Source organism: Mustela lutreola, chromosome 6, assembly GCF_030435805.1.
Source record: "Mustela lutreola isolate mMusLut2 chromosome 6, mMusLut2.pri, whole genome shotgun sequence".
In the NCBI taxonomy this organism is placed as follows: domain Eukaryota; kingdom Metazoa; phylum Chordata; class Mammalia; order Carnivora; family Mustelidae; genus Mustela; species Mustela lutreola.
The window spans coordinates 1,640,609-1,665,902 of NC_081295.1; the positions used below are offsets into that span (position 1 = coordinate 1,640,609).

Sequence of the window (25,294 nt, forward strand, 5' to 3'; positions counted from 1 at the left end):
ACCTAGCCAAACATCACATCAGCAGCCTTGTCTATGCCACGACACACAACGCGGGTTTTCAGCTTGTGACGTGACGCAAGGGGACGGAGGGCATCTTGCTTCAAAAATGACTACTATCCCAAAAACGTCTTTCTAGATATCAACGACAAAAATTTTATAAGAAGATTTGATTCTGGCCGCTGAGTGACTCCGTCTCAATAGGGTATACTGAGACTTTGGGGCAGGTCAAAGCTCTGACGCTCACGGGAAGAGATCCGGGCAGAACTCGTTTGTTCTGGAAGAGCCAAGGTCACCCATGTTTTTGATTATTCAGCCTTCAGAATCCTGAGTTCTGGGCATGACACCAGGAGCATTTTAAAAGACCCTTGTGTCCGCGAAGACCACTAAATCTGACCATATTTACTGCCAGCATTCTAATTTTAAGCTAGTAAGAGGAACCTGGTATTTGGATATTTTAAACATCCCTTCCAGTGCCATCTTGGACACTGGTTAGGGTGGACGTGCCTGTGGGCAGGATCAGTCATGCTGGTCCTCAGAGACTGTATTAACTCAAGGCAACTGTGTGCCTGTCGAGGTCTGGGTACGAGGACCATGACGTGCAGGAAATGTCACGTAACAGGCGGGAACAAAGCCAGTGAGAGGGAAAAGGAGTAATTTCACGATGGTTGGGATCTATATCTCATTAAAGCAGGACCATCAGCTCAGCGTGGCACCAACAACTCCGTCGCAACTACCACAGAAAGCAGGGGTTGTGTGGTAAAACCCTGCCACGGGGCACATAAGCCAGAACAGAAAGTTCTACTCATGTTAAAGAACGGAAACTAGCCCTTGACCATGACAGTGCTGCAAGAACAGCTCCCTCTTTATCTTTAGACACCAACATGTGTTACAAAAGCATGTGTTCGACCAACTAGAAGTTATCTGAAGAGGCAGTGAACGGAGGCCAAGACCAACAGTATTTCAAGTGATCGGGGAGTAACGGAGGGCCAGCTGCTGCCGGCGGGTCCGAGGGGCAGCTCCCTACAGGTGGGAAGCTGGGGAGCTGGGGTAGGTGCTAGAAGGACTCTTAGCACAGACAGGACAACGGGAGGGCAGGGGAAGATCACCACGCTGAGGCCAGTGATCAGGTGAAATCACATTCCAGAGCGAGTGCTGATTGAGGGGCCCACAGAGCAGCGGGGGGCAGAGTCCCGATTTTAATCAAGAAGATAAAGAGGGCTTGATTTGCAGTCCCACGTTTTACCTCTACCTTTCGAGTGGCTGGGCTGGTAGAAGCCTGGTTTTTTTGGAGGGGGCAAGGGCTGGCCTGCTCTGTGAGCAGTACTGTTGGCACGGGCCGAGGGTGGCTGGAATGAGTTGGAGAGAAAGATGCCATCGGAGGCTGGGCGCGGCGGGCAAGGGGGCTGCTGTGGCTCGGGGGTGGCGGGAAGCAGAAGGTGCCCGTGGGACTTCCTCGTGCCAGCGTGCTTATCCTGACCTGCCAGACTGCAGGGCTCCTCCTCCTCCTCCTCCTCGTGGTACGAAACGAGCCTGGCGGTGTACAGGGAGTCTGGGGAAAGGGCCGGGGCCTGGAGGGAGGAGGCGGTCCGCTGAGGCGGGGGAGGAGGGGCGGCGGCCGGAGGGGACGGCGACGGGAGCTCATAGCCCCGCGGAAGCGGAGGTCTGCACAGACCCGGCTCCTCGGGCTCCAGCAACCTGCGCTCGGCCTCGGCGTGCTGTCTGCGCCTCTCGGCTTCCAGACGGCTGTAGTACCCTTCTTCCTGTCGCCTCTGCAGGCGGAACAGACAAAAAGTACAAGAGTCAGAGTCAGGAGGGGACATCAGGGCACACGAAAGGGCGCATTTACCCTCCGTACCCCACCGCCACACTGATTGTGAATCCAGGGGACCTTTCAACGTAACAGTCTACGACACGACCGGGCTGATCCCCTGGATACTTTCATCCTGTCACGGGACCATCTGACCTGGAACAGCCCCCATGCACGGAGCGCGGGGACTCTACGTACTCCTGGGCTCCAGCTTCCGCTTACTTAAGCGCCACTGTCCCCGTCCCTAGTCCTCCAGACCCAGAATTCTCTGCCTCTCGGCCTCTCTCCTTCTGTTCTTGCCGGAGATTAACTTACCTGTGACTGCTCGGTTTAAAGACAAAACAAAACCCCCAAATAGCCTCTCGCTGGCTTTCTAGAGCCAGCACTTGTGAGCACAGAGGCCCGCACACCAGCTTTTCCGCCGCACCCCGGGAGGTCGGGGGCGGCCCCTCCTTGACCAGAAGGACCATTAAGTCACCTGGTTTCTTTCCAGTTATTCAGAGGGAAGTTAACCCAAAGCATCAACTGTAAAAAAAAAAATGACTCATTTTCTCAAGGCAACAGTCTTAACAAATATGCTTTCCACAGTTCTTAATTTATAGCTTGGATCGTAGCAGCCTCCCTGACAGACAGAAAATGAGAGAGCCAGGCGTTAACAGCGACAGCAACATGGGATTCAAATATATTTGGACACGTACTATACATTTTCTTCTGACGTACATCTGCACACACTACAGTTGACAGAGTTGAAATTATTTTCACATTAAAAAAGGCAAGAGCACGGTTCTGTTAAAGATTGACAAAAGCTGTCGAACACACGGAGGGAGTGAACGTGAGAAGGGGATCCCAGACAGAAGGCCGCCCTCAGCTGGGAGCACGCAGGGCTGCGGAACAGGGCCACCTCGCCGCACGCTCACCAGAAGAGCGCTCACGCGGGCCCCAGCGGGCTCGGGGACACACGTGCTGTCCGCGCTGCTCGCGCTCCTGCCCTGCGTCCCCAGGAGCACACACGCCCCGGACGGCAGTGCCCAGCGCTTCCCCTTCTGAGGAGGGGAAACCGTGAGGACGCGTGCCAGCCCCGGGCAGGGCCCTACACCCAACTTCTCACGCGATCTTCTCACTCTGTGTGGAGACATCCTGAAGGAGAGACATCTGGTACCTCATTTCCTTCACAAAGTTAAGTGTGTGAGGGGGACTCCACTCCAGAATGGCCTGGATGACCTCTACATCAAGGGGTCAGGAATCGTAGTGTGACACGGAGAACATTTTAGGAGGAAACCAAAATCCCCTTCAGTTACATGGAGAGCAGGTACAAGTGCATGACCCCACAATTATTCTACTGCAAGAGAATGGCACGTTTTCTGCAACAAAGCAAGCCCATCAACCGTGGACATTCTGTATAAAAAATAGGTTATTCAGCTTGTTTTTACAGTGAGCACTCAATTCTAGAAGCAGTTCCTAAGACACAAGTGTACTTGACACGATTGTGTGTTGTGAACACACAGGCTGCAAAGACCGAGCAGCCCACAAGCGTCCCCAGAGAAGATGCGAGAAGGCGTGCTGCTCCCGCGGCAGGGCTGTCCCTGCTCCCACGCACGGCGGCGGGTCTGTGTGGGTGCCTGGGCGGGCGGAGGCCACCCAGAGCCCAGGGACAGCAAGACCACATGCACCGCAACGGAGAAGTCGAGGGGCTCACGTTCTGGAAAACTGATTTCGATTCTACTTATCGTGACACCAGGTAAAGCGCCAAGGGAGACCTAACCCTGAAAGCTCAGACTCCTTCAGAAAACTGCACAGCTACTGGGACCCGGCCTTTGACGAGAATATGACGACAGACTTTAAGGAATGGTGAAGGTCTAGACGACGTAGAAGTCGCGAGTTCCCACACAGGTACGTGTGCTACCATTATTGACTCTACGTGCGTTTACGTGAGTCTCATCGCTTCTGTCAATCTTGCTTTCGCTCGTCACAGATCCGCACAGATTCTACCGCTACAAAAAGCTTCCTGAAAGTTCTGGTTCGGGGCGGGGAGGAGGGCGCTCTGCGAGTGCAGCTCACTGGACTACCAAAGGAGCGACGAACGGAAACCGAGCTCCTCTCCATCGGCAGCCGGGCGCTCCCGGCCGCCCTCCACAGAAGGGAGGCAGCGGCGGGGCAGGCTTCTCCTGGCCCGTGTCCAGGACGAGCAAGCCCTGCGGGAGGGCCCAGCCGGCACACGCAGCAGCAGGCCGCGGGCTCCCTCTCTCAGAATTGGTCAAATCAGTTGTCATGTTAAAATTCAACTTAAAAAGAGTACTTTCATAAAAAAAATCCACATACGGAAACCAAGTCGTAACTCAGGATATTTATCAGATCGTATCCTGGCTGAATTCTCCTGGAATCGTGTTTTCCATAAGCCATCTGCTCTCTCTCCCGTCAGCCCGCAGTGAGTGACGTCAGTGAATGATGTCAAGTGCGGGGCGTGAACAGACTGTTACTATGTTCCCGTCGCCTGCCACAGCTCGCGCTGCCCCTTCCTGACTCGCGCACACGCACCCCCACCCCCTCCCTGTAACCAGCCGGACCCCGTCCAGGAACGGAAGAGACCAGAGTGAGCGGGCGGGCTGCGAGGAGGCCCACTCGCTATAACCAGGCCAATGAGTTCAGAAGCAGGAGAGAGACAAGACTCACAGGGTAAGAGAGTCTGGGCACAGTTCGGAAGAGAGGTGGGTGGGCCAGGTCGGGCTCAAGTGCTGGGTCCGAGAATACAGGTGGGGGTCCAGGCCCTGTTCTGTCCTGTGCGTCTGAGGACACAGGTAAGGTCTAGCCCCTCTCCCCAGCCCATCGATGGGTTCAGGCTAATCTGGTAAAGGTCTAAGCTGCCCCTAGAGGACCATAACCTTTTCTTCAGCATCTCGCTTTGTTCTCTCCTCCTCCTGGCGGCGCCGCTCGTCCTCCTGCCTGGCGCGGTCCTCAGCTTCCCGCTTGCGCATCTCCTCCAGCTGCTGCTGGCGCCTCCGCTCCTCGTCCTGCAACTGACAACACAGCGCCTTGAACTTCCGCTCCGCGCGCCGGCCGTGTGCGGCACACGGGGCACATGCGGACACACGCAGACACACACACAGAGTTAAATACGAGATAACCAGGTTAGAATCACTGTTGAAGGACAGTAAAACACACACATCTTAGAGCTCTACAATTTCAAAATTAAGTTACCTAAGGGCGTGGTCCCCACAGTCCATTAATTTTCCCATTAAACTGTGGCTCAGAGAAGGAAACCGGCTCCTGCATTCGCACGTTAAAGGAGCACGGTTCTTGTGTCGGAATAAATGGAAGCTGAACCAGCTCCTGGAAAGCAGCAGACTTGGACAACAGGCGACACCCTCAACGGATGGAACTCTGGAAGCCCTTTATCCTCCCCTGGTGCCACCCGGCCTGTGCTCCAGAGGACTCTGGCACGCCGCCGCTGGCTTCCCTGGGGCCAGCACACAGCTCCGGCGGGACGGGAGCGTGCCAGCCAGCCTGTCTGTATCAGCCCCCTGGGCCTGGGCACCAAGCTTCCAGCAGGCTGGCCGTGCCATGTGCTCTCTTTGAACCCTATCAAGAATTCCTTCTCAGTCCGGGGATGCCCTCAAACCTTGAGTCAGAGAACCTGAACCTGAAATTCAGAAGGAACCTTACTGTACCCCCCTTCTGCTCCATCTCCGCCAGAATTACCCGCTCTGTCTGGGAACCTACCGCCCAGCTCCCCGAGACAGGGCGCTCTATCTCCAGGTAACTACTGGGCAAAAAGTTCTTCTGGGGGTCTAAAATTCACCACCTGATGGTTTGCTTTCTGTTTTTTTGTCATTCGGGTTCTGCCTTCTTGAAACAACACAAAACAAATTTACTCTCTTTCCTTTGCACCAAGCAAATGCTTCAGGATATTTTCCAAAAATTTATGACGTAGCCTGTTTTGGTTTCTCCCTTATCCTTCTGGTCAGATTTCTCTAAGTACTGTGGCTTCAGGGCACCTCTGGCCAGAGCCCTTCTGTCGTTACAGTCCAGGATAAAGGCAACTTTGAACCCCTGCTTCTCAGTTTCGGTCATGTGAGACAGAGCTGGTCTGTAGCAGTGCCCACAGCCCCACGCCACCCTCAACATCAAAAGAAGTACATTTAAAATTTAAAAAGTGAAAATGTAACTGAATGGCACCCATTTAAATTGCCAAAAGCACTGCAGGAATCCCTTACATAAAACTGCTCATGGTTTATCTCAGTATTTACAGAATTACTAGTTATTGTATAAAATGTTCACAGCAGAAAATGGAAACCGGACTGAAATCGATTTTTATTTTTTTAAACAAAACCCTAACAACTTCACTCTTGCCCAGTTTCTGTGGAATGAACCCTTCATCTGGTGGGAAAGTAACAAATTAACTTGTGTCCCTAGACTTTTTCATGTCAGTAAATAACACTAAGACATCTTAAGGAAAAAAAAAAAGACAAGTGCCTCATCAAGAAGACAAACCTAATGTCCTCTTTTAGTATAACCTAGAAGTATGCCCGGGAGGGCGGGCAGGGTGGCTTCTGCGGCAGGGGCAGGTGCTGCTGCCTGAGAAACCCAGCACCGAGGAAGGACTGTCCAACGTCCCGCTCCAGGGAGTGCAACCCCACGCCACACTCAGGGCTCACAGCCGGCAGCGTTCTGAAGACTGCTCAAGCATGTTACAGTCGTCGGTCCAAATTATGAGAAACAGTACCCAAATAAAAGTAACACAATAAAACAGCAATTGAAAATACTAAGGATTCTACAGAAGAGTAACTGATGGAGGAATGTCAAAGTGCATGAATGAAGTAAGTTTTCTGTTACCTGATGAAGCACACATTCATTCATCCTGTTATACTCTCCAGACCTAATTAAAAGCAAGTCTGAGCAAGAAAACCAGTATCCACTGGAACAGCCCACTCCTCCTTCTAAACTAAAGAGGAGTATCATTTTAAGAAATGAGAACAGTTAACATTCTCATAATTACAGGTACAGAATGTTATCTTATGAATCTGTAAACAGACACTTTCTCTTCAAAGATTTCACTCTTCTAAATCTGGATGGGGAAAGCGAGGAAAGGTCTCCTGGCTGAGGTTCGTTCCCGCCGATTTCTAAAGTGGGCAAACGAGCCAGTGCGGGGAGGACTGAGGCGGCCTCTCTCCACGGGGAGCTAAGCTGCTTCACGTCCCCTCATCTTCAAAACACAGACCGTTCTGTTCCTCATACATATGCTGCTTTACTCTACCCTCCATCCCCCAAACCACTAAGGACAGAAGAGAATCCAATCTCTTAATTTACTCCCAACAGTAGCTCAGGACGGTGCACTGAGCTGACGTTCAGCACCAAAGGGCAGTTCACCTCGCTACAGACCTCAGGGCTGACGTCCGCGGACAGAAGGCAGACTACGCTCACCCTGCAGTCACGAGCTCACGGTTCCATAGTGACGTGTGTCAAAGCCGTCCGGCAGGAAGGTACATTCAGGGGAACGGATCGGAGCTGACAGACGGAGAATTCTCACAGAATGAACACAAGACAGCTCAGACAGAAGCTCTTCTAAACCAAGAACTAAGCTGGGATTTCCCAGTCCTCTAAGAATGAACGAGCCCTGCTCCACTGGGGCGCCGCTCCCCATTTCGCATTTTCGCGTCAATAAAAAAATACGTTTAAAACTATGTGTTTATGACTTTATACCACAAGACACTAACTTCTATCTTGAACTTACAGTAAAAGCCCCATTAGGGGAGACAAGCACATTGAGCTATCGGAATACAAAACAGGGCCAAGGTGTCCCTTACCTTTTGACATTTTCACTCAAAATGTCAGATAAAGCGGGTTGTTAAGCCCTGTTGTTAAGCGGGTTGCTCTTAAGAACTTGGGCAAGACTTTTCTGCCTGTGTTTCTACCCATTAAAAATACCTGAACATTTTTAATATCCCCTTCCCCCGTGAGGAACCCCTATGATCAGGCAACTTAATGCCTCTGGGCTTTGGCCCATGACTCCAGGGTCCGGGGCAAGCGCTCAGCTAGGAGCCCCACGCGGAGAGCGCGGAGGGCAGGCTGTCCTCCCTAGGAAAGCTGTCCCCTACCGTGCGGGCAGTCCGCCAGGAGCCAGCTCCCTGCTCTCGGCACAGCCCTGCCTCCGCCTGCTCGGTGGGAGCATGAGGACGAGCTGATCAGGAGCTGCGGGAGCTATGGCTCAGCTGCCCCAACAGTCTGGCGGCAGGGACAGGATGTCACCCACAAGGAGTCCGCGTGGCTCCAAGAGCGCAAGACGCGCACCCGAGGTTCTCTTCGCACAAGAGCCGCATGGGACACAGCAGGGGAGTCTCGTGTTCTGCTCTGGAACACGGCACGGTGGTCTTACTGTGGATGTGCTCTCTGCATTCCTGGAGTAAGACAGCCCACCCTTCAGCTTCTGCTGCCCCTCCTGTGGCCAGGCGCTCCTGTGGGAAGAGGCAGGAGCAGCCCGCCTCCCCGGACAGGCAGCCCACCACTGCGTTTCCCACGAACTCCTGCTTTCAGTCCAAACCCTCCCGTGCCCAGGTTGCTCGGGCCTGCCCAGTTCCTGCCGTCCTACACGGAGACCAGCCAGGAAGGCAGCTGACCAGGGCAGACCTAGCCTGGGCCTTCGCAGGAGGAAAACAGGAGAGCTACCCAACTCCCTGAAACCATCCCTTCGCTGGCACAGGGCCAAGGCGGAGGGGTTTCCCCGTGAGTGGTCAGGTCCCGAATCAGCGGCTGAGCCGTTCTAACGGTACCGAGACAAAGCCCGAGACCAGCCAACACAGAGCCTGTCACACATCATGTCCGTTTCTAGTTGAAAAATGCGTCCTAGCAAGAACTTCACGAGCAGGAAACGTTTCTGTCTAGCAAAATTTGAAATCTATATTAACTGAGAACTCCAGTTAGAATCCTGTCTCCTGGGGCGCCTGGGTGGCTCAGTGGGTTAAAGCCGCTGCCTTCAGCTCAGGTCATGATCTCAGGGTCCTGGGATCGAGCCCCGCATCGGGCTCCCTGCTCAGCGGGGAGCCTGCTTCCCCCACCCCGCTCTCGGCCTGCCTCTCTGCCTACTTGTGATCTCTGTCAAGTCAATAAATAACATCTTAAAAAAAAAAAAAAGAATCCTGTCTCCTTGGCGTCTGGTGAATCTCTTCCACACGGGCCTTGCCCCTGTGCTCTACCCACATCACATAGCTGTCACGAGGGGATGATCTGGGAGAGCTGGGGTAACAGAAGCACGAGCTGCCCATCCTGTCACCAGGTAGAAGGGACCTGCTGCCCTTCGCCCGCAGCCAGGGGAAGCCACGGGGACGGCTGACACCCCCCCCCCCCCAAAGTGCTGTGGTGAAGGGGAGGGCAGGCGGGGCCGTGGGGAGGCACGGATGAACCACAGCACTTCATGGCCATGGGAAGACTTGGACGTGTCTCTAAGGGACAGGGGAGCCACTGCTGGGTTCTGAGGACTCTGGAGAGCTGACACTTCTTTAAGCAGGACCCCTGCAGCTGCTGTGTTGAGGAGAGCCTGCACCGGACAAAGGCAGAAGAGGGCCTCGGCAAGAAGGCCTGTGCAGTGAGGAGACGGCAGGGGCTCGGGCCAGTGTGGGTGTCCGGGGCTCAGCTTCTGAGCAAGTGAAGAGGTGGGATTTCGCAGCCGACAGGAACAGGGCTTATGGTGACGAAGGTTCACCAGAAGGTCATTCAAGAGTCGGCTGACACGGACACGGCAGAAGGCACAGGTGAGCAGCTGGACAGGCATTTCGGGGGGAACACACTGGGGTCTGCCACGACCTGTCTGACTCCCAGCGGAGGTGAGACATGGGCAAGTGCGTACGGGTCTTTGGTCTGAGAGGGCTCGGGCCAGCAGCGCGAGTGGGGGTCTCGGACCGGGAGGCGGCCCTCGAAGAGCAGAGGGTGAGCAGAGCCAGGCCTGCCGAGCCGCTGAGCGCAGCCGTCCTCCCCGTCGTCCCGGACGCGCCGTATGAAGGGCACACCGTAGACCCCGCACAGGGGACACTTCTCTGTCTGTCGCTCCCGCCACTGCCCTTCTCCTCTCAGAGAGAGGACCGACACCCAGCAGCGGAGGGAGGACTCTCCACGCCCTGCCAGCTGACAGGACTCTGCAGATAAGGACACTGCTGGCCGTGCCCTTCGTATTCACTGGGGAATCAGGCTAAGAAATGCTCAGACTGAGGTAGTTCAAGTCCATATTAACACTCGACATAGTTACCTTTTAAACAAAGAAAAACTCTGAAGTGTGTCTTTAAAATACAAATCTTGGTGTAACCCTTTCTCCCTGGGCATCACTCCTCTGCACAGAGGCCTCTCACCGGCCCACGGAGCGGGGGACCCCTCAGCCCGTGCGCCGGTCAGCACCCGGTGTGTAAGGGACACCCTGCGCGTGCGCCTGAGCAGCCGACACCGAGAAACCGCTCTGAGTGTCCGACCGCCTGCCGCAGGTACACCTCCCCGCACTGAAGTATGGAGGGGACACCTGTGTTTTCTGTGTCCTGTGGGAAGAGTAGAGCTAAAGCAGTGTGCCCCTCAGCCGTCAGGGAGGGCAGCTGTCTCTGCGAGAGACTTCTCTTTGAAGCAAACAGTGCCGCCACACTGCTTGAATTTAAAGAAAAAAAAAAAGAAGACAAAAGGCTCATCTGGTGCCCGGGATTTGGGACTGCTCACAGTCCCGTGTGACGCTGTCCATATTCACTTGGAAGCCGGCTGACAAAAATGACCTCAAGAGAACGTCACGGGTCTGCCAGCAGGCCGTGACTCTGGCCGACGACACAGGTGACGGTACTTGAGCATCGCCGGCACCGAAAGGCAACCAAACTTCCCCAATACGGACAGCGGACGCACGGAGCTGACAGCAGGAAGGGCTCAGCAATTCTCGGCCAATAGGACACCGCACGGCTGATAAACCAAGTGTGCCCCGGATTATCAATGACAACACGGAGGGTCTGCGGAAGGCCCGTGGGCCACCGGCAGACGGTGCTCTCCTAGAGACTTGCACCTGCATCGGCAAAACAACGTGAACAGGAGTTCGTGTGCGTTTCTAATAGTTGATTATTCCAAATCTATCACACCAAGGTAGTAAAAATGAAACATTATTTACTGCAAAATTTCTCTCATTTGCTCACGTGCTTATGACTACATGAGAACACACGGAATCAGCTTTATGACTAAAACTAAGAAAAGGTCAAAACCATAACAGACAGCACAGTCAGAAGGAGCGGAGGGAAGCCAAGAGGAACTAATCTAAACACACGGAGAGGCATGCTCTGGAGAGGACGCGGCTGCGCAGCCTGCTCCGGGACACCCCCAGGAACCGCTCCACAGAAACACAAAACCACCACCACTGAAAGGAAAAAGAAAATCGAGACAGGAAAAAAGTACCAAGGAGAAAGAAATGAGAACATACCAAATCTAGAACAGAGATTGCTGGCAGAGCAGTCTGCTGCTGCAGGTAACAGAGAAGGGAAAAAAAGAAAGACGAAGTGTGAAAACACGTTCAGACCTGCCCGCCACCACCACCGGCGTGTTTGCTGCTCCCGCGCGTTACCGGCGCCTGAAGGACACCCCCGCAAGAACAGCAAACATACACCCCGGCTTCCCGAACTCAGAAACAGGAAAATGTCCACACATGTACTACACACTTGAGTTTCATTATTTGTTCTTCTAAGTAGAAGAAACTTTAAAAGCACAATCTCCCTGAGCTCTCTTACTTGGGAGACTAAGAGAGTAATCTTAAACAGGATTAGTGATAAATACACAGATACTTTTAACGAAATCATCGTACAAAACTTTCCAAATGTCATAGTTCATATGAACAGGCTCTGGAACAGTCAGTGTTGAGCCGTCTGGGAAGCCTGGCGGACCGTTAGTGAGAACTCGCTGTGGAGAGTGAGTGTGGAAATGCCACAGAGCAGGTGCTGACTCTTCACTAGGGGCCAGGGTGACCAAGGTGAAGGTGAATGATGTCTGCTGGTTCACCAGAGACACTGGCTTCACACGCAGCGTGGACCGCAGCCAACACGCTCTCCTGTTGGCGGGGGCGGGGTGGTGAGACCTGAGGCTGGGAGCGCACAAGGCTCCTGCGACCACCTCCCGCCACCAGCAGCACAGGAAGCAGAGGACCCTGCACCGAGCACTCAGCCACCATGTGCACAGGGGAGGCCGGGGTCCTGACCCTAGAGTGGAGACTCTGCAAAGAATTTGGACACTGTTAAGTGACCCATTAGTCACCCGTCAGTTGCTCTTTCAAATTTTTAGAATGTTTATTACTGGTGACTCAGATAAACCCATAAAATCATGTCACAGTTAAGATCTGGGCTTCTGAGACACCGCAGTGTTCCTGCTGAATTTGGGACCGAGTTCCACATACCTGCTGCTGAGAGTATGTGTGTAAGAAGACGTGTGTGACAAGTTTCAGGAAAATAATCTACAGGGCAAACTCGAAAAGGGATCAGACTGGGACTTTACGTATGAACAATTATCTAAGATTAGGCTGCGTCCTGACGTGGCAAGACAGAAACGTCGGACTGAACAGGTGTCTGCTCAGACCTCGAGTGGACCGTCCCAAATCCACACTGCTGCTAGAAACCAGACCCAGAAATCGCGCTCCAGGCTGTCCTTCCCAGGACACCGGGCTGTAAACAAACCCATGGACGTGACCGGTCACTTAAGTGCTGGTCAACAGTTCTCTGGACAGGCTAACAAAGACTCTCAAATTTGGCACCTTAAGGGATCTATTGTGTTCTACTAACACGAATTTCACTTCTGTTATTTGATTCGGAAGAACAAGTCACTTTTATCGAGGGGAAACACCCTCGATAAGCCCCGAACTCTCAGTGCCTCTATCCTGCCGCTGAAGCAGAGGAGCGTGGTCTCGGAGGAACCTGCTTCCTGAGAACCAGCGCCCCGTGGAGTCACTGTCTGGTACTGCGGTTCTCAGCAGAGCTCTTTGTCACCGCCGTTCAGGGCTGATAATCGAGACCAGGGGTGAGCGCAGGAAACTGCCAGCTGGCCGCCTGGGCGGCTCCGAGGAGCACAGCCCCCTTGCGGCACGGGCACCATCTCCCGCGTCTCCACTGCTGGACCGGGCTGCACCGTGAAGACAGTCTGTACGGCCCACCTGGCCTCAGACTCTCACTCTCTGGCCACTTAAGGAAAGGTTTTGCCAACCCCTGATGAGGATTATTACTGGTTACTAACAAACTAGTGATCATCAACTTGTCTTCTCAACTGAAGCGTTAACGAGAAGCTACCTGAGGAGCCAAGCTCCGTGTGGACGGGGTTGACTCTTCAACGTCTGCACCTCTCACCCTGGCTCGCCCTCCGGGACGCCGGCTAGCAGCAGCGGGTGTGGCACCACACGACAGGCCGGGGCCCTGGGGGACTCCCCAGGAGCCCGGCACGGCCGCCCCCAAAAGCGCGGCCCCGGGCACGCGCGCCCACAGCACCCGTCCCCTTTACCCTCGCTCTCCGCTCAGCCTCGAGGCGCTGCATGATCAGCGTGGTGTCCACGTCGTCGTCCTCCTCGTCCTCGTCCTCCTCGTCCTTCTGTTTGGACTCCTGCAGCCTCTTCTGGAACTGCCACTCCAGCATGAGCTTCCGCAGGCGGTCGCTCTCCTCCGCGCTGCGCTCGGGCCTGCTCTGCAGCTCCTGGATCTCGCGGCTCAGCATGTCCACGATGTGCATCTGCTGCTGCTTCTCCAGCTTCTCCCTGGCATCCCGCTTCCACGGGTCCGGGGACAGGCTGTCTCCCGACGACAGCTCCTCCTTGCTGACCGTGACGTACTGCAGGTCTCTGCGCTCGATCGTGCGGGGCTGCTGCTGGGGTTGTAGCTCCCGAATGACGGTCTCTTGGGGCCTCTGGAGCGTGGAGGGCTTTTCCGGCTTCACGTGGGGGACGGTCCCCGGAGAAAATGGGGCTGGGTTCAGGGACTGGGAGCGCATCTGGCCCAGCTTCCGCTCCTGCTCCCTGCGCTTCCTGTCCCGCTCCTCTTCCAGCCGGGCCTTCTCCTTCTCATACCAGCGCTGGTGCTCCTCCCGCTTCCTGCGCTCTGCAGCCGCCGCCTGAGCAGCTGCGGGTCCCGTCTGGCCGGTGGGAGGCGGAGGGAGAGGCAAGTCCACGGGGATTCCGTCCAAGTCCCCGGCATAGTGCGTGGGAGGCGGCGGGGGCGGCGGGGGCAGGTCTGTTTGGACAGGCTGGGACACGGCCACCGGCATGGGCTGCACGGTGGCTGGCGTCTTCCAGCGCCCAGGGCCGCTTTTGGTCAGAGTGGACGCGGGGGTGCCTGACTTGGATGAGTGGTCCAGATGCTCCTGGCTGGACGTGCTGGAGCCCACGGAGGGGCTCTGATGGATCCACATGTCGCTATCGGACTTGCGGTCCAAGGCCGCCTCGATTCGACGCCGCTCTAGCTGGTAAGCTTTGTCCTCCCGAAGTTCCTCTTGGGAACGGGTAACACGCTGGGAAAAAAAAAAGGAAACTGTTCTATTTCAGCTGCTTAGAAAAAAATTACTAAAAGTGCATTAATATTTTGTCTTCAGGGAGAAAACATTTTAGGGAAATCGTCAGGGGAGTGCGGAACAGAGGCTGAGACTATCAGCTCTGTGGTTCTATGGGATGCACGAAGTCGGGGCACCATGTTGGGGGGGGGGGGGAGTCAGGGCTTTTCCAGGGAATTTCTTTATCTGTCACAAATACGGGAGAGCTGGGCTTCCCGTCTGCATCACGGGCGCGGCGCGTGCACACACGCGGCAGACAGTCAGCTGCTCCACGGACGAGCCTGGTCTTCCCCACTCTTGCGTGGGTCCCTGCACACACCAGCACTGCAGCTCTTCCCGCGAAGGACACTGAGAGGGTAAGTGTGTTTAGTGTAGTGCAATTCTGAGATGGAGTCCCGATCGAATCTTAAACGCGTCAGCCATGGCTCCACCAGCAGATGACTGACTCTGGGGACTCTGACAGAGCTGGGCACACACCAGGACGAGCTGGGCATCCGGGTGTCTCTGTTCCCATCTCACAACGGTACAAAACGCAGTGTGTATGTGTGGAAGAGAACAAGACGAACAGTCTTCCAGAGGCCTAGTCTCTGCACAACGGCACGTATAAAAGTCGTTTAAATTGATAGAAATGATTCACTCTGATGTCAAACATTTCTTTCCTGTCCTATTAATGTGTAGAAATGAAAAGTGCAAATGTGGAAAATAAGCTGTTTCCTTTCCTTATAAAATAAACCAACAACAAAAAAAGGAAGTATCACTTGAAAACACAGTAGCCTGATAGAAGAATGGAACACTTACTGCCCACATTTTGCTCTATCTGTACGGTGCCCATAGAAACAGTTTCTTGCTCACCAAGCAGTATCTAGACCCTCAAAAGAGGCAGGGGTTGGGGGCACTGAACCCTGGGGGTCAAAAATCCACACACCACTTCTGACTTCTCCCAGACCGCGATGACGAACAGCCGACTGCTGACCGGAAGCTGGATGGAAGCATCAAGAGCCGATCACCCCGTATTCAGTACGTCTTAGCACACACTGTACTCTTACAGTCCCGTCGCCCACAGAGAACACAGCACTACCAGGAAGAGAACATACATTCGCAGCACTGTACTGAAACACGTGGGCACGAAAATGGACACAAGACGTTCAACCGATGCTGCTCACGTCGATGGTGTCATTCGATTTCCTGCTAGCTGTCGGACACACACTTTTCAAGTGGACGATATCAAAGGTCCTGCCTCAGACCTTCCACCGGCTCCTCCTGTCCGCCGTGGCACCGAGCCTGCAGGGTCAGGCTCTGCTCTCCCTGCAGACCCGCGGCCCGGGGGCCCTTGCTGCTGTCTCCCATGTACCCCTGCTGAAGTCCTACACTGAGGCTCAGTCATGGCAAGATCCACAGAACTGACTTGTCGCCACACGGACCTCTTTGTGTTCCGACTTCCTCTTCGAGCTCACCGACCCCCGAAATGAGGCAGAAGCCAGCAGCAGATATACACTATGAACATGGAGGCCTAAGAACGATACTCCCACAAAACAGGAGCAAATGCGTAGATGACCTTGACACAGGGTAGGGACAGCTTTCTACGGGCTAACAGAAGACGCCAGAGGAGGCAGGCCACATGAGTACTCCACTGTGAAAGAGACATCTGGAGGAAAACCTCTTCTCCGCTAACTCCAGTGGCTGGTGGAGCACCCAATGGTCCCAGACAGACTGGGCCCGTGGGGTCATTAGGCCTCCCTAGGAAAGCGGCAGGCTGGCCCCGTGGACAAGACGGCATCACTTCTTGCCCTGCATGTGGCTCCTCCTCACCACTACCTGGGCTCCCCACCCCCCGACTGGGAGCCCTCCTCTGTCGTCCTGGCCTTCTCGGCTCAGCTCGGCCGCGCTTTCAACCCTGCGCTCCTCCAGCCACCCCAATGAAAGCACCACACCCAGAATTCACCATCCACAACCCATACCTGTTAAATCTCTATGCCCGCATGTGATTTCTTCTAGTCTTTCACAACCCAACGTCATCTTTCCAAACAGAAAAGCACATCTGACAATGTTCCCAGCTCAACGATTCAGATGGACATTCCCTTCTCTACTAACTTGGATAGAACCCAAATTCCTCAGCTTATCGCTTCAAGCCCTTGCTGTGTGGTTCCGGGCAGCAAAGATCGGCCACTGCCCCCTGCCCCGAGCTTGGTTCCTGCTCAGTGGCACGTCTCTGTGCCTTGTCCCTTGGTCTGAAAAGCTCTTCTGTTCAGCGCTGTGAGGTAATGTGGGAGCCCAGGTGCCGGTCACACAGATCGAAGGTAGCTCTGCCACCAGTGGGGACTCAGATCCCCAGCAGGACTCACTACACATCCTGACTTTATCAGCCTCATTTCCCAGCCACATGGTTAGTTCCGTGGGCAGGGATCACAGTCACGCCTGCGTCCCAGTGCCCGGACAGCTTCTGTACAAACAAAGAAAAATGCACATCACTCGTTTCTCCCTCCTCGAATCCAAATCCTGCCTCCCAGACTGTAACGCAGGAGTACTGTTACAAACCCTTCACTGATCAAGCATCCGGGGAATACAGCATCCCTCCTCACATCTCGTTTCCCTGCCTATCCCCTCTTTCTCAGTAACCAGGACCCGGGAAAGAAGACTATCAGACTCGGTAATCTCCGACAGAGGGTGTCACCTGTCTCTGCGACATCATTCAGATTTTACCGTCACATGGGTTTATCGCTGAGGGCTGTGACTGTTCACAGAGCCCTTCTCTCTAACCTGAACCGCGACACTGGAATGGCTGCTGTCCGTGTGCGTGCGCGGCTTCTCCTCGTAACTTGGCCACTGGTTCTGAGGTGCCGCCACCCGGTCCTGGGATCTGGAGGCAGGGAAGGTGAAGTACTCCCGGCTGTACGTCTGCGTGGGGATGGGGTAGGCCTCCGGTCTCGGTGGGGGGCTCTGCTCCTGGAAACCGGGAAGAAGAAAGAAATGTGAGCTCCTGGCAATTTGCACATAAACTAATTTAATTTCCAATGATCTGTTTTAAAATATAGTAGATACATTTAAAACTGTGTTAAAAATTTAAAGCGTTTGATCCTATACTGAGAATAATTAAAACATCTTCCCCTGATTCCTTCATTTAAAGCTAATTTCCTTATTGTGTTAAAAGTGAAGAAGGCCTCTGGAATTCTAAACACTGTTGATGTGTGGCGTGCATGTGGGAGGAGACAGGTCAGGGACCCTGCGGGAGGCCTGGGCATTTGCCATAGGGAAGATGCTCGCTTCGCTCTCACACCTCGGTGCAGAGGTTCCCGGTGGAGACAGATGTGATCTTGGCTGTTGCTCCGGGGGTGTACGCGCTCTTCCCTCCGGGGCTCGGAGGCTGATCTGTTAGAAAGGGTCGGGGGAAAGAAAATTTAACATTAGATAAAAAAAAGCTATGTCACGTGACAGAGCTCCCTGAGGGTCGTGACCACGCGCCCTGCATCTTCCGTCTGCCAGCGAGGAGTCAGCACCCCACAAACAGTAGCCACGTGGGAGATCAGGGCTCACCACACCCTCTCCCCTCACTGGCGTCATCAGAGCCCCGAGTTATCAAGTGTCATCTGCAGACCAGGGGCTGGCAGACATTTCTGGCAACAGGACAGACCACCTTAGGCTTTGCAAACCTTGTACATGTTGCATATCCTTCTACTGATTCTTCTTGCTAACAACCCTTGAACAGTAGAACCACCACTAGGGGACCTGCTGGCGGTCTGCCCACTCCCGCCAGAGACCGTATCAACAACGCGTCTAGAGCATGCATTGAATCAAAGTGTTCTAACCTAGTTTTTACTTTCTGCCGGGAGAAGACAGCTTTCCATCTCTCTCATCGAGAGCACATCTCCATCAGCTAGTGCCCGCAGGGACTCCCACCACCCTGGGAACTAAGCAACCACACGGTGTCTCCCTAGCACCGACGGGAACTGTGCACGTCCAGGCCAGGGAGGGACAGGAAAGGGACCCTTCTTACTTGCCACGTTGGGGCTGGATCGGTGATCGGCCCGATTCTTCATCAGTCTGTCGTCACCCGGCAGTTTCTTAGGTTCACTGTACTCTGCCCAAGGCAGCTGAGGGCTCTCAGGAGATCCGTTTGGGGCTGAATTATTATAGAGCTCGAAACCTTCACTCTTTGGTCGGGGTTTACCTGAGCCACGACGGTCTGAAACTGAAATCAAAGTGTATTCAGGTTCTCCTCATTTGCGTGAGATTTTATTTTAAACACCCTATTTAGTCTTTTTTATTTTTTTAAAATATTTTATTTATTCATTTGACAGAGAGAGATCCCAAGTAGGCAGAGAGGCAGGCAGAGAGAGGAGGAAGCAGGCTCCCCCTGAGCAGAGAGCCCGATGCGGGGCTCGATCCCAGGACCCGGAGATCATGACCTGAGTGGAAGGCAGAGGCTCTAAACCACTGAACCACTCAGCTGCCCCCCTATTTAGTCTTTAAAGACAGATCAAACCTACAAATATTTAAAATTTCATAAGACCATATTTTTAGTGGGAGAAATAAGGTAATTTTTTTTAAAATCTAAGAGTAAAATCTTTTTCTAGACAATCTTCAAAGCAACATTTAACTGGCACTGATGGGAAAAGGTGCTCTTTCTAACCCTGTCTTCTTATAAACTCCACCTGTTAAGTCACAAGACAACTTCTAAAGTAACTTTTCAAAGTGGAAGATAAATATACTTCCCTCACTTTCTAAAACACACTAATTCTTTTAGTAGCTGGTGGTGTGACTGTCCACGTCCACTTTTGGCTTTCACGTGCCCGTGTGGCAGCCTGGGTGTGTTCTCTGTTCTAACAGCTTTCCTCTGGGGAAAGGTCATTTCCTTCTTGGAAATGACCATAAGCTGTGCCATTAGCCCACCAATGTGGAAGCGTCATGAAAAAAGTGAGAGAAATGCTGGGTCGAGGTCTACACAACACACGGTTGGGTTGAGCTACGCTCTGTTTATTCTGGCACACAGCAGGCCCAGGTTCTCAGAGGCTGTGGTAGCAGTCATGTTATCATTAGGTTGACTTCAGGTCCTGGACTTGGAGGAAGCTCCCAGAATACTGACTGACGGAGAAGGGAGCTCCATCAAGGCCAGACTTAGCAGCTGTACACAAAGTTAGCAAAGTAAATGCAAGGTATATAACGGTTTAAAAGATAACGTGAATCCTAATGGGTTTTTCCCTGTGATTTCTGAACTAATCCTTTCTAAAAAAAGCCCTAAATTTCTTTTGGTTTTATTCTGATGTAGCAACAAAATCATGCTTCCAAGAGATGATCTCATCTCAATAACTGAGATTTTAATTTAAAGCGACCTATGTACAATAAGACAATCACATCCTACACACGCAGGGCTGAAGTAACTGTTCATATGCAGTCCTACAGCTGTTTCAGTGGAGAATCCTGCTTGTTCTCTGCAGATTTCACGTACACTCGCATCCCCTGCTGCCTACGACCAAGCAGCCGGCTGGTCCCACGGGGGCTTCTGGGGGCAGGAACCTGGGGAACCACCACAGGGCCAGACACCAGATGCTGCTCTTGGCTACTTATCCTGGTCATCTCGCTGGAGGGCTTGCACCCTTGCTGGAATGCTGAAAGCAACAGCACCCAACCCCCCGAGATCCGGTGGCTACAGAGAGGAGGTCAGGATGCTAAAATCCATGGGACGCGCTAAGTGGTCCAGACCAGCCCGCTGTTCCTGGCAGCAGTAAGCAAGAGACGATGTGCGGCTCCCCGCCACGAGCTCTTACTTCTCTGCATCATTGGGGACGGCTGATTGAGCAAGGTGGCCAGGCCGTGATAAATTGCTCCCTGCTTTGCTACTTCTAACGTCACCACAGAACTTGTTCTTGTCATGAGTTCTGCCGCCCTAGGAAGAAGAGAAGCACAAACGTAAGAAAATGAAATGCAGCCTGTGACCACCGACGGCTATTCTGAGGAACAGTTCTGACCTTCAGACCAACGACCTACTGCCCATTCCCTTCCTTTCAAGAGTAACTAAGCACGCATCTCCTGTTGCCACACTAAGAACGGTCAGAGGACACGCGGACATTCCCAGCATGTGCCAAGAGTATTTTTTTTAAGCTTCAAAGAAACCACTCCAAACTGAATAAATATTTATACTCTGCTAACAAATGCGGTATCCTGTACACTATTTTACATTTAAAAAGGTGAAGAGTAAGGGCATAGCTTTTTAGCATCTTTTGTCTTCTAATTCCAAATGTGAAATATCCTTAAACATGCTAATATTCAGCTTGAAGCAAACAAGTACATAAACGATGATACCTTTCTTGAGAGAGTCCTACCAGACTCCGTCCATCCACACTGAGGAGCTGGTCGCCCGCAGCCAGGCGTCCATCCTGCGCAGCGCCGAAGGGCACGTGTTTTGGGCAGTGGGGACAGACAAGGGCAAGAGGAGGAAGAAGAAAGTCAACGGTAAGGAAGCTCACGTTTGTTGTTTCAGCAAACAGTCTACATAGTCTACATGGTGTTTTCTAAGGATAAGCATCAGCGGGGCCTCGCAGGTCATTTGTGGAACAGGACAACGGAAGACTTACATCTTTAAAACTGATACTAACCACGTCCGCAGCGCCTCCTTTTACAACAGACTTGACGTAGATCCCGAGTTTGTCCTGACCAGCGCCCTGAACAAAAACAAGGCAGGACACAGTGCTTGAAGACACACAGTAAAAAAATACAAACCTCAGTAAAATACAACACAAATAAAAGAGTACACAGATAATCGTAAAAAAAAGGCCTGCTTCTTGCTTTTCCATGAAAACCAGTACCAATAAAATTAACACTCTATTTGGTAAATATAAAGGAACGAACAGGAAACGTACCTAGTTTGTTTCTAAATCAAGGAAAGTCCTCCTGAAAAATCGATTACTAATAAACCAGGTGACGAGGAGACTAAGACCGGCATCCTAACGGAAATTCGAGATGAGCTCTGATGGCCCTGGGTGCGAACGAGCCACAGCTACCCTCACGACTTACATTCTTCACCACTCGGAGACAAAAGCAATTTACTGGAGTCTTTTCCCATTCCAGTATTTGCCTATATCCCCTTATTTCCAAAGCTGTATTTTAAAATTTAAAACAAGAAAAAACTTCTTGTGGCATCCAGGGAGGGGCACTTAGGTAAGTAAAGTAAGAGGACTGTGCAGAAAACGCTGTGCAGGGGTGCCTGGGTGGCTCAGTGGGTTAGGCCGCTGCCTTCGGCTCGGGTCATGATCTCAGGGTCCTGGGATCGAGTCCCGCATCGGGCTCTCTGCTCAGCAGGGAGCCTGCTTCCTTCTCCCTCTCTCTGCCTGCCTCTCAGTGTACTTGTAATTTCTCTCTGTCAAATAAATAAATAAAATCTTTAAAAAAAAAAAAAAAAAAAAAAAAAGAAAACGCTGTGCATTGGGGCAGTGGAGCTCGCGCGGCAGAACTCCAGACGAACGCGGAGCTGGGAGCCCCGAGCCCCACGGCCGGCTTGTCAGGACAAGAAGCTTCTGCCAAACAGGTTTAAGGACTACATGCCGCTCCCATACAGAATCACCAACGCTCAGCCTGGACAGTCCAACAAGAACATAAAAACCCGTAGGAATAATTTACTGGACTGGCCACAGGAAGCCATCGCATGCGCGAAATCCCCCTTGGAGCACTGCCAACGTCCCACAGCCGAGGACAGGAGGACACATTTCGTAGCTCAGGGTAATTTCAATAGTCATGAAGTACTGTGTCATAAAAGGAAAAATACAGAAGGCGTCCCAGAGTTGTAAAGACAGTGAGTTCAAGAAACGACTTCATGGAAGCAAAGTTCCACGACACTGCGGATGCACAGTGCTGCCTTCACTGCTGCCTTCCGCTGACAGCCGGTTCGGAGACGACAGTCTGACTGGGGAGCGCTGCTGAGGCCTGTCCCCGCTCTCCGCTCGGGAAATCTAGCACGGAGCACAGCATGCCATTGTTTTCGGCGCCTAAAGCCATCTATTACGTATCTCATTACGAAAATGGCAGAGACTGTCTCAATGTAACAAAACAATTTTGGGAAACGGTATGTTTCAAATTTCATGTGGTTCCATTACCTGCGATGCGTTTATAAAGATGCTACACAAGCTAAAACCCAGTCTTCTCTTTTGCAGCTCTCCCCCCATCTGGCCTAGGTTTTCCCATGTTCACCCCCATGTGCTCCTCAGTGTCTGTCTGTCCCCTGTCCCCACTCTGCACACCCCCTGCCCCGCCCCAGACTCCTGACTGCCTACAGACAGATGCACGCCCCTCAGAGGTCAGCCAGTACGTCCGCTACAATACGTAGCCACGTGCAAGCGGAGACCTCCGCTGTGTCCTCCTGACACACACACACACACACACCCCAAAAAGCAGTGAGACAGTTGGCAAAGCTTGTCCTTTTCTGTAAATCTGAAATTTCACGGTAAACAAAATACAAACACCAGCACTCAATAAACGGCAGCTTTTTGGACTGCAGCATGTTACTCAGAGAGAGCACAACAGAGCAACAGCCAACCCTTTAACCTGACTCTGCTCTGGCCGGTCCTGGGTCTCCCTGAATGGAGGGCCCTAACGTGCACTTGGGAAATTACTCCCAGCCAGCCCCACGCCATCTGCTCTGTAAAGCAGGCTATTCCCTCGCAGGCAATCCAATGAAATGATTTTGTCCCCCAGTATACTCCGTACTTCTGTGCAGTCTGTGACCGACTGCTTAATTCCACAGCCCAGCTGTCTAAGCAACCATTTCACTCCTTCGACAGGCATCCGCCGACTACTCACACTGGGAAGGGGCCTGTGCCCCACGCGGCACGCACCGCAGCTTCGCTGCAAGCCCCCTTCTGCTTTCAGCCGCCCATTCAGACCAGGAGCCGCCCCCGAAGGGAGCCAGCAGCTCCACATTCCATCTCAGACAAAGGATACAAGCTTCCACCTGGGGGACCCCCTGGGAACCACAAATACTGCGCAAGTGACCGGAAAGCCCGTAGCACCTTTAGAGAGGCCGTTTGGGGTCCTATGTGTGCCGTGAGGTTTACAAAGTCTAAGCTCAAATATTCACGTAAAACTGATCACGTGATACACACACTGGACAGCACCATGCCCGTCACATCTTCAGATGCAGGCACAAGTGTCCAGCCTAATCGTCCAACAGTCCCGGCAAGCCCTCCTTGCAGCCGCCCCGCTGGTCCCCAGGGTCCGAGCCTGGCGCCGCGCCCTGGAGCCCGAGCGCAGATCCTCGCCCTCTCACAACACACCGCACCTGACGAACAGCCTCCTTCGCGCGCCCCCAATCCACGCTGCCTCCGTGTCCCCGTTTTGGCTTACGCTGTACTTTCTACAGCAACGTCGGATGCCACAGGTCTGCCAAAACGCTTCCGTCGCTCACTCCTGGCTCACCTGCCACCGTCCGCCAAGCCACACGACTTCCCGACATCGGGCAAGATGTAAGCTCCTCCTCACCTGTGCTCCCGGGACGCTTCCCCGGGTCACCGGCTGCCACTAGTGCAGACGGCTCTCCCCATCGGCCTTCCTGGTCACTGCCTTCCAGCCTCCGGCACATGGTTAAGGCCTTCCTCCTGAGCCCACCGCGAGGCAGCCCAGACCCCATCCATGAGTGAACAGATCAGTACTCAACCCGTGCGCCAGGAAGCAGCTGACGTGGCCACCACCGACGGAGCTGCTAACGCCGCAACATTCCAAGCTGAACTCGAAGCTAGGAAGCCTGAGCATTTCCGACTGTGGCACCACAGGGACTGCTTCCAGAAGCTGTCTGCCTTCGCTGTTGGGTGAAGGACGCTGGGCACGGCACAGCACTGAAGAAATGCTGTTTTCCTGCATGATGGGAATTTATCTAAGTTCTAAGCTACAATCACATCTTTAATTCCAAGTTCAATTTATCAGTCTGTCTGCTACTCAGAAAAGGAGATCTCCATCTGAGGAATGATAAGACAGTGATCATTATAGCCCTCAACTGCAAAGGCCCAGTAGGCTTCTAAAAGGTCCTTTTAAGGTTGGTCATAAAGATGGACTTTAAGTCACTGACAGTACATGCTGAAACACATTAAAAAAATACTGTTGGGGGAGGGTGATGCATAAGGGAAGAACGGATCCAGAATATTCTACAGAGGGATCCAAGCTGTGGTTAGCATTTGAATCTCACTAATGTTGTCTCAACCTTGCACCCCGTACCTAGAAAAAGTCTTGATTTAACACCCCTACTTCTTACATTTCTGTAAACACATCCCCATTCCACTAACCTTTAACCTTCCCATAGACACGGCCCCTAAAGTAGACCTGCTCCGCCAGAACTCCCTACCCTCCCATCTCTGCTTACTCGAATCCTGTCCATACTTCACGTGTGGCTCACGGGTTACAAACAGGACATAAAAAAAAAATCACAAGTACAACTGTTTTACAGAGAAATGACCAGTTCCACTGCTTAATATTTTAGAAAAACAAAATTGCAGATGGATCAGAGATCAAAGAAGTTTAAGGACTTTATTTTTTTTAAGATTTTATTGGACAGAGAGAGAGAAAGAAAGTGTGCACACATGAGCAGGGGGAGGGGCAGAGGGAGAAGCACACTCCCGGCTGAGCAGGGAGCCCGATGCAGAACTCGATCCCAGAACTCCGGGATCATGACCTGAGCCGAAGGCAGATACCTAACCGACTGAGCCCCCAAGGTGCCCCAGAAATCTAAGGAATTTCTCACCATACACACTTACATATACATGTGTATGTACATAAAACCAACACGGGTAGTTACTTTCAATGCACAAGACCACAATCTCTGACCAGCTGTAAGAAGACCCGACATCTTCATCTGGACGCAACTCTCCTGGTTTGCAACGTCCACCTTGGCAGGCTGGACAGAGGGGCGGGGCGGGCGGTGCTATTTCATCCCCGCTCGTGCTACCCGGGCCAGGACCAGGCCAGCTCTCGGGCACACTGAGGCAAACCCACCAC

General features: G+C 53.0%; 1 protein-coding gene across 19 annotated transcripts in view; it reads right to left on the reverse strand.

Moving 5' to 3' along the window:
* AFDN (afadin, adherens junction formation factor) overlaps positions 1–25,294 on the reverse strand; it is a 128,950-nt gene that overhangs the window by 4,576 nt on the left and 99,080 nt on the right. For 7 of the 19 annotated variants that reach the window (XM_059176503.1, XM_059176499.1, XM_059176500.1 and 4 more), the window contains 10 exons: positions 20,914–20,979; positions 20,621–20,694; positions 20,086–20,204; positions 18,315–18,509; positions 17,598–17,689; positions 17,081–17,266; positions 13,286–14,284; positions 11,232–11,270; positions 4,687–4,821; positions 1,244–1,769 (listed from right to left, as the gene is read on the reverse strand). In XM_059176503.1, coding sequence (XP_059032486.1) covers positions 1,244–1,769; positions 4,687–4,821; positions 11,232–11,270; positions 13,286–14,284; positions 17,081–17,266; positions 17,598–17,689; positions 18,315–18,509; positions 20,086–20,204; positions 20,621–20,694; positions 20,914–20,979 — 2,431 coding nt within the window. The remainder of the gene's footprint in view (positions 1–1,243; positions 1,770–4,686; positions 4,822–11,231; positions 11,271–13,285; positions 14,285–17,080; positions 17,267–17,597; positions 17,690–18,314; positions 18,510–20,085; positions 20,205–20,620; positions 20,695–20,913; positions 20,980–25,294) is intronic. The other 12 variants (XM_059176517.1, XM_059176512.1, XM_059176511.1 and 9 more) reach the window with 7 other exon arrangements.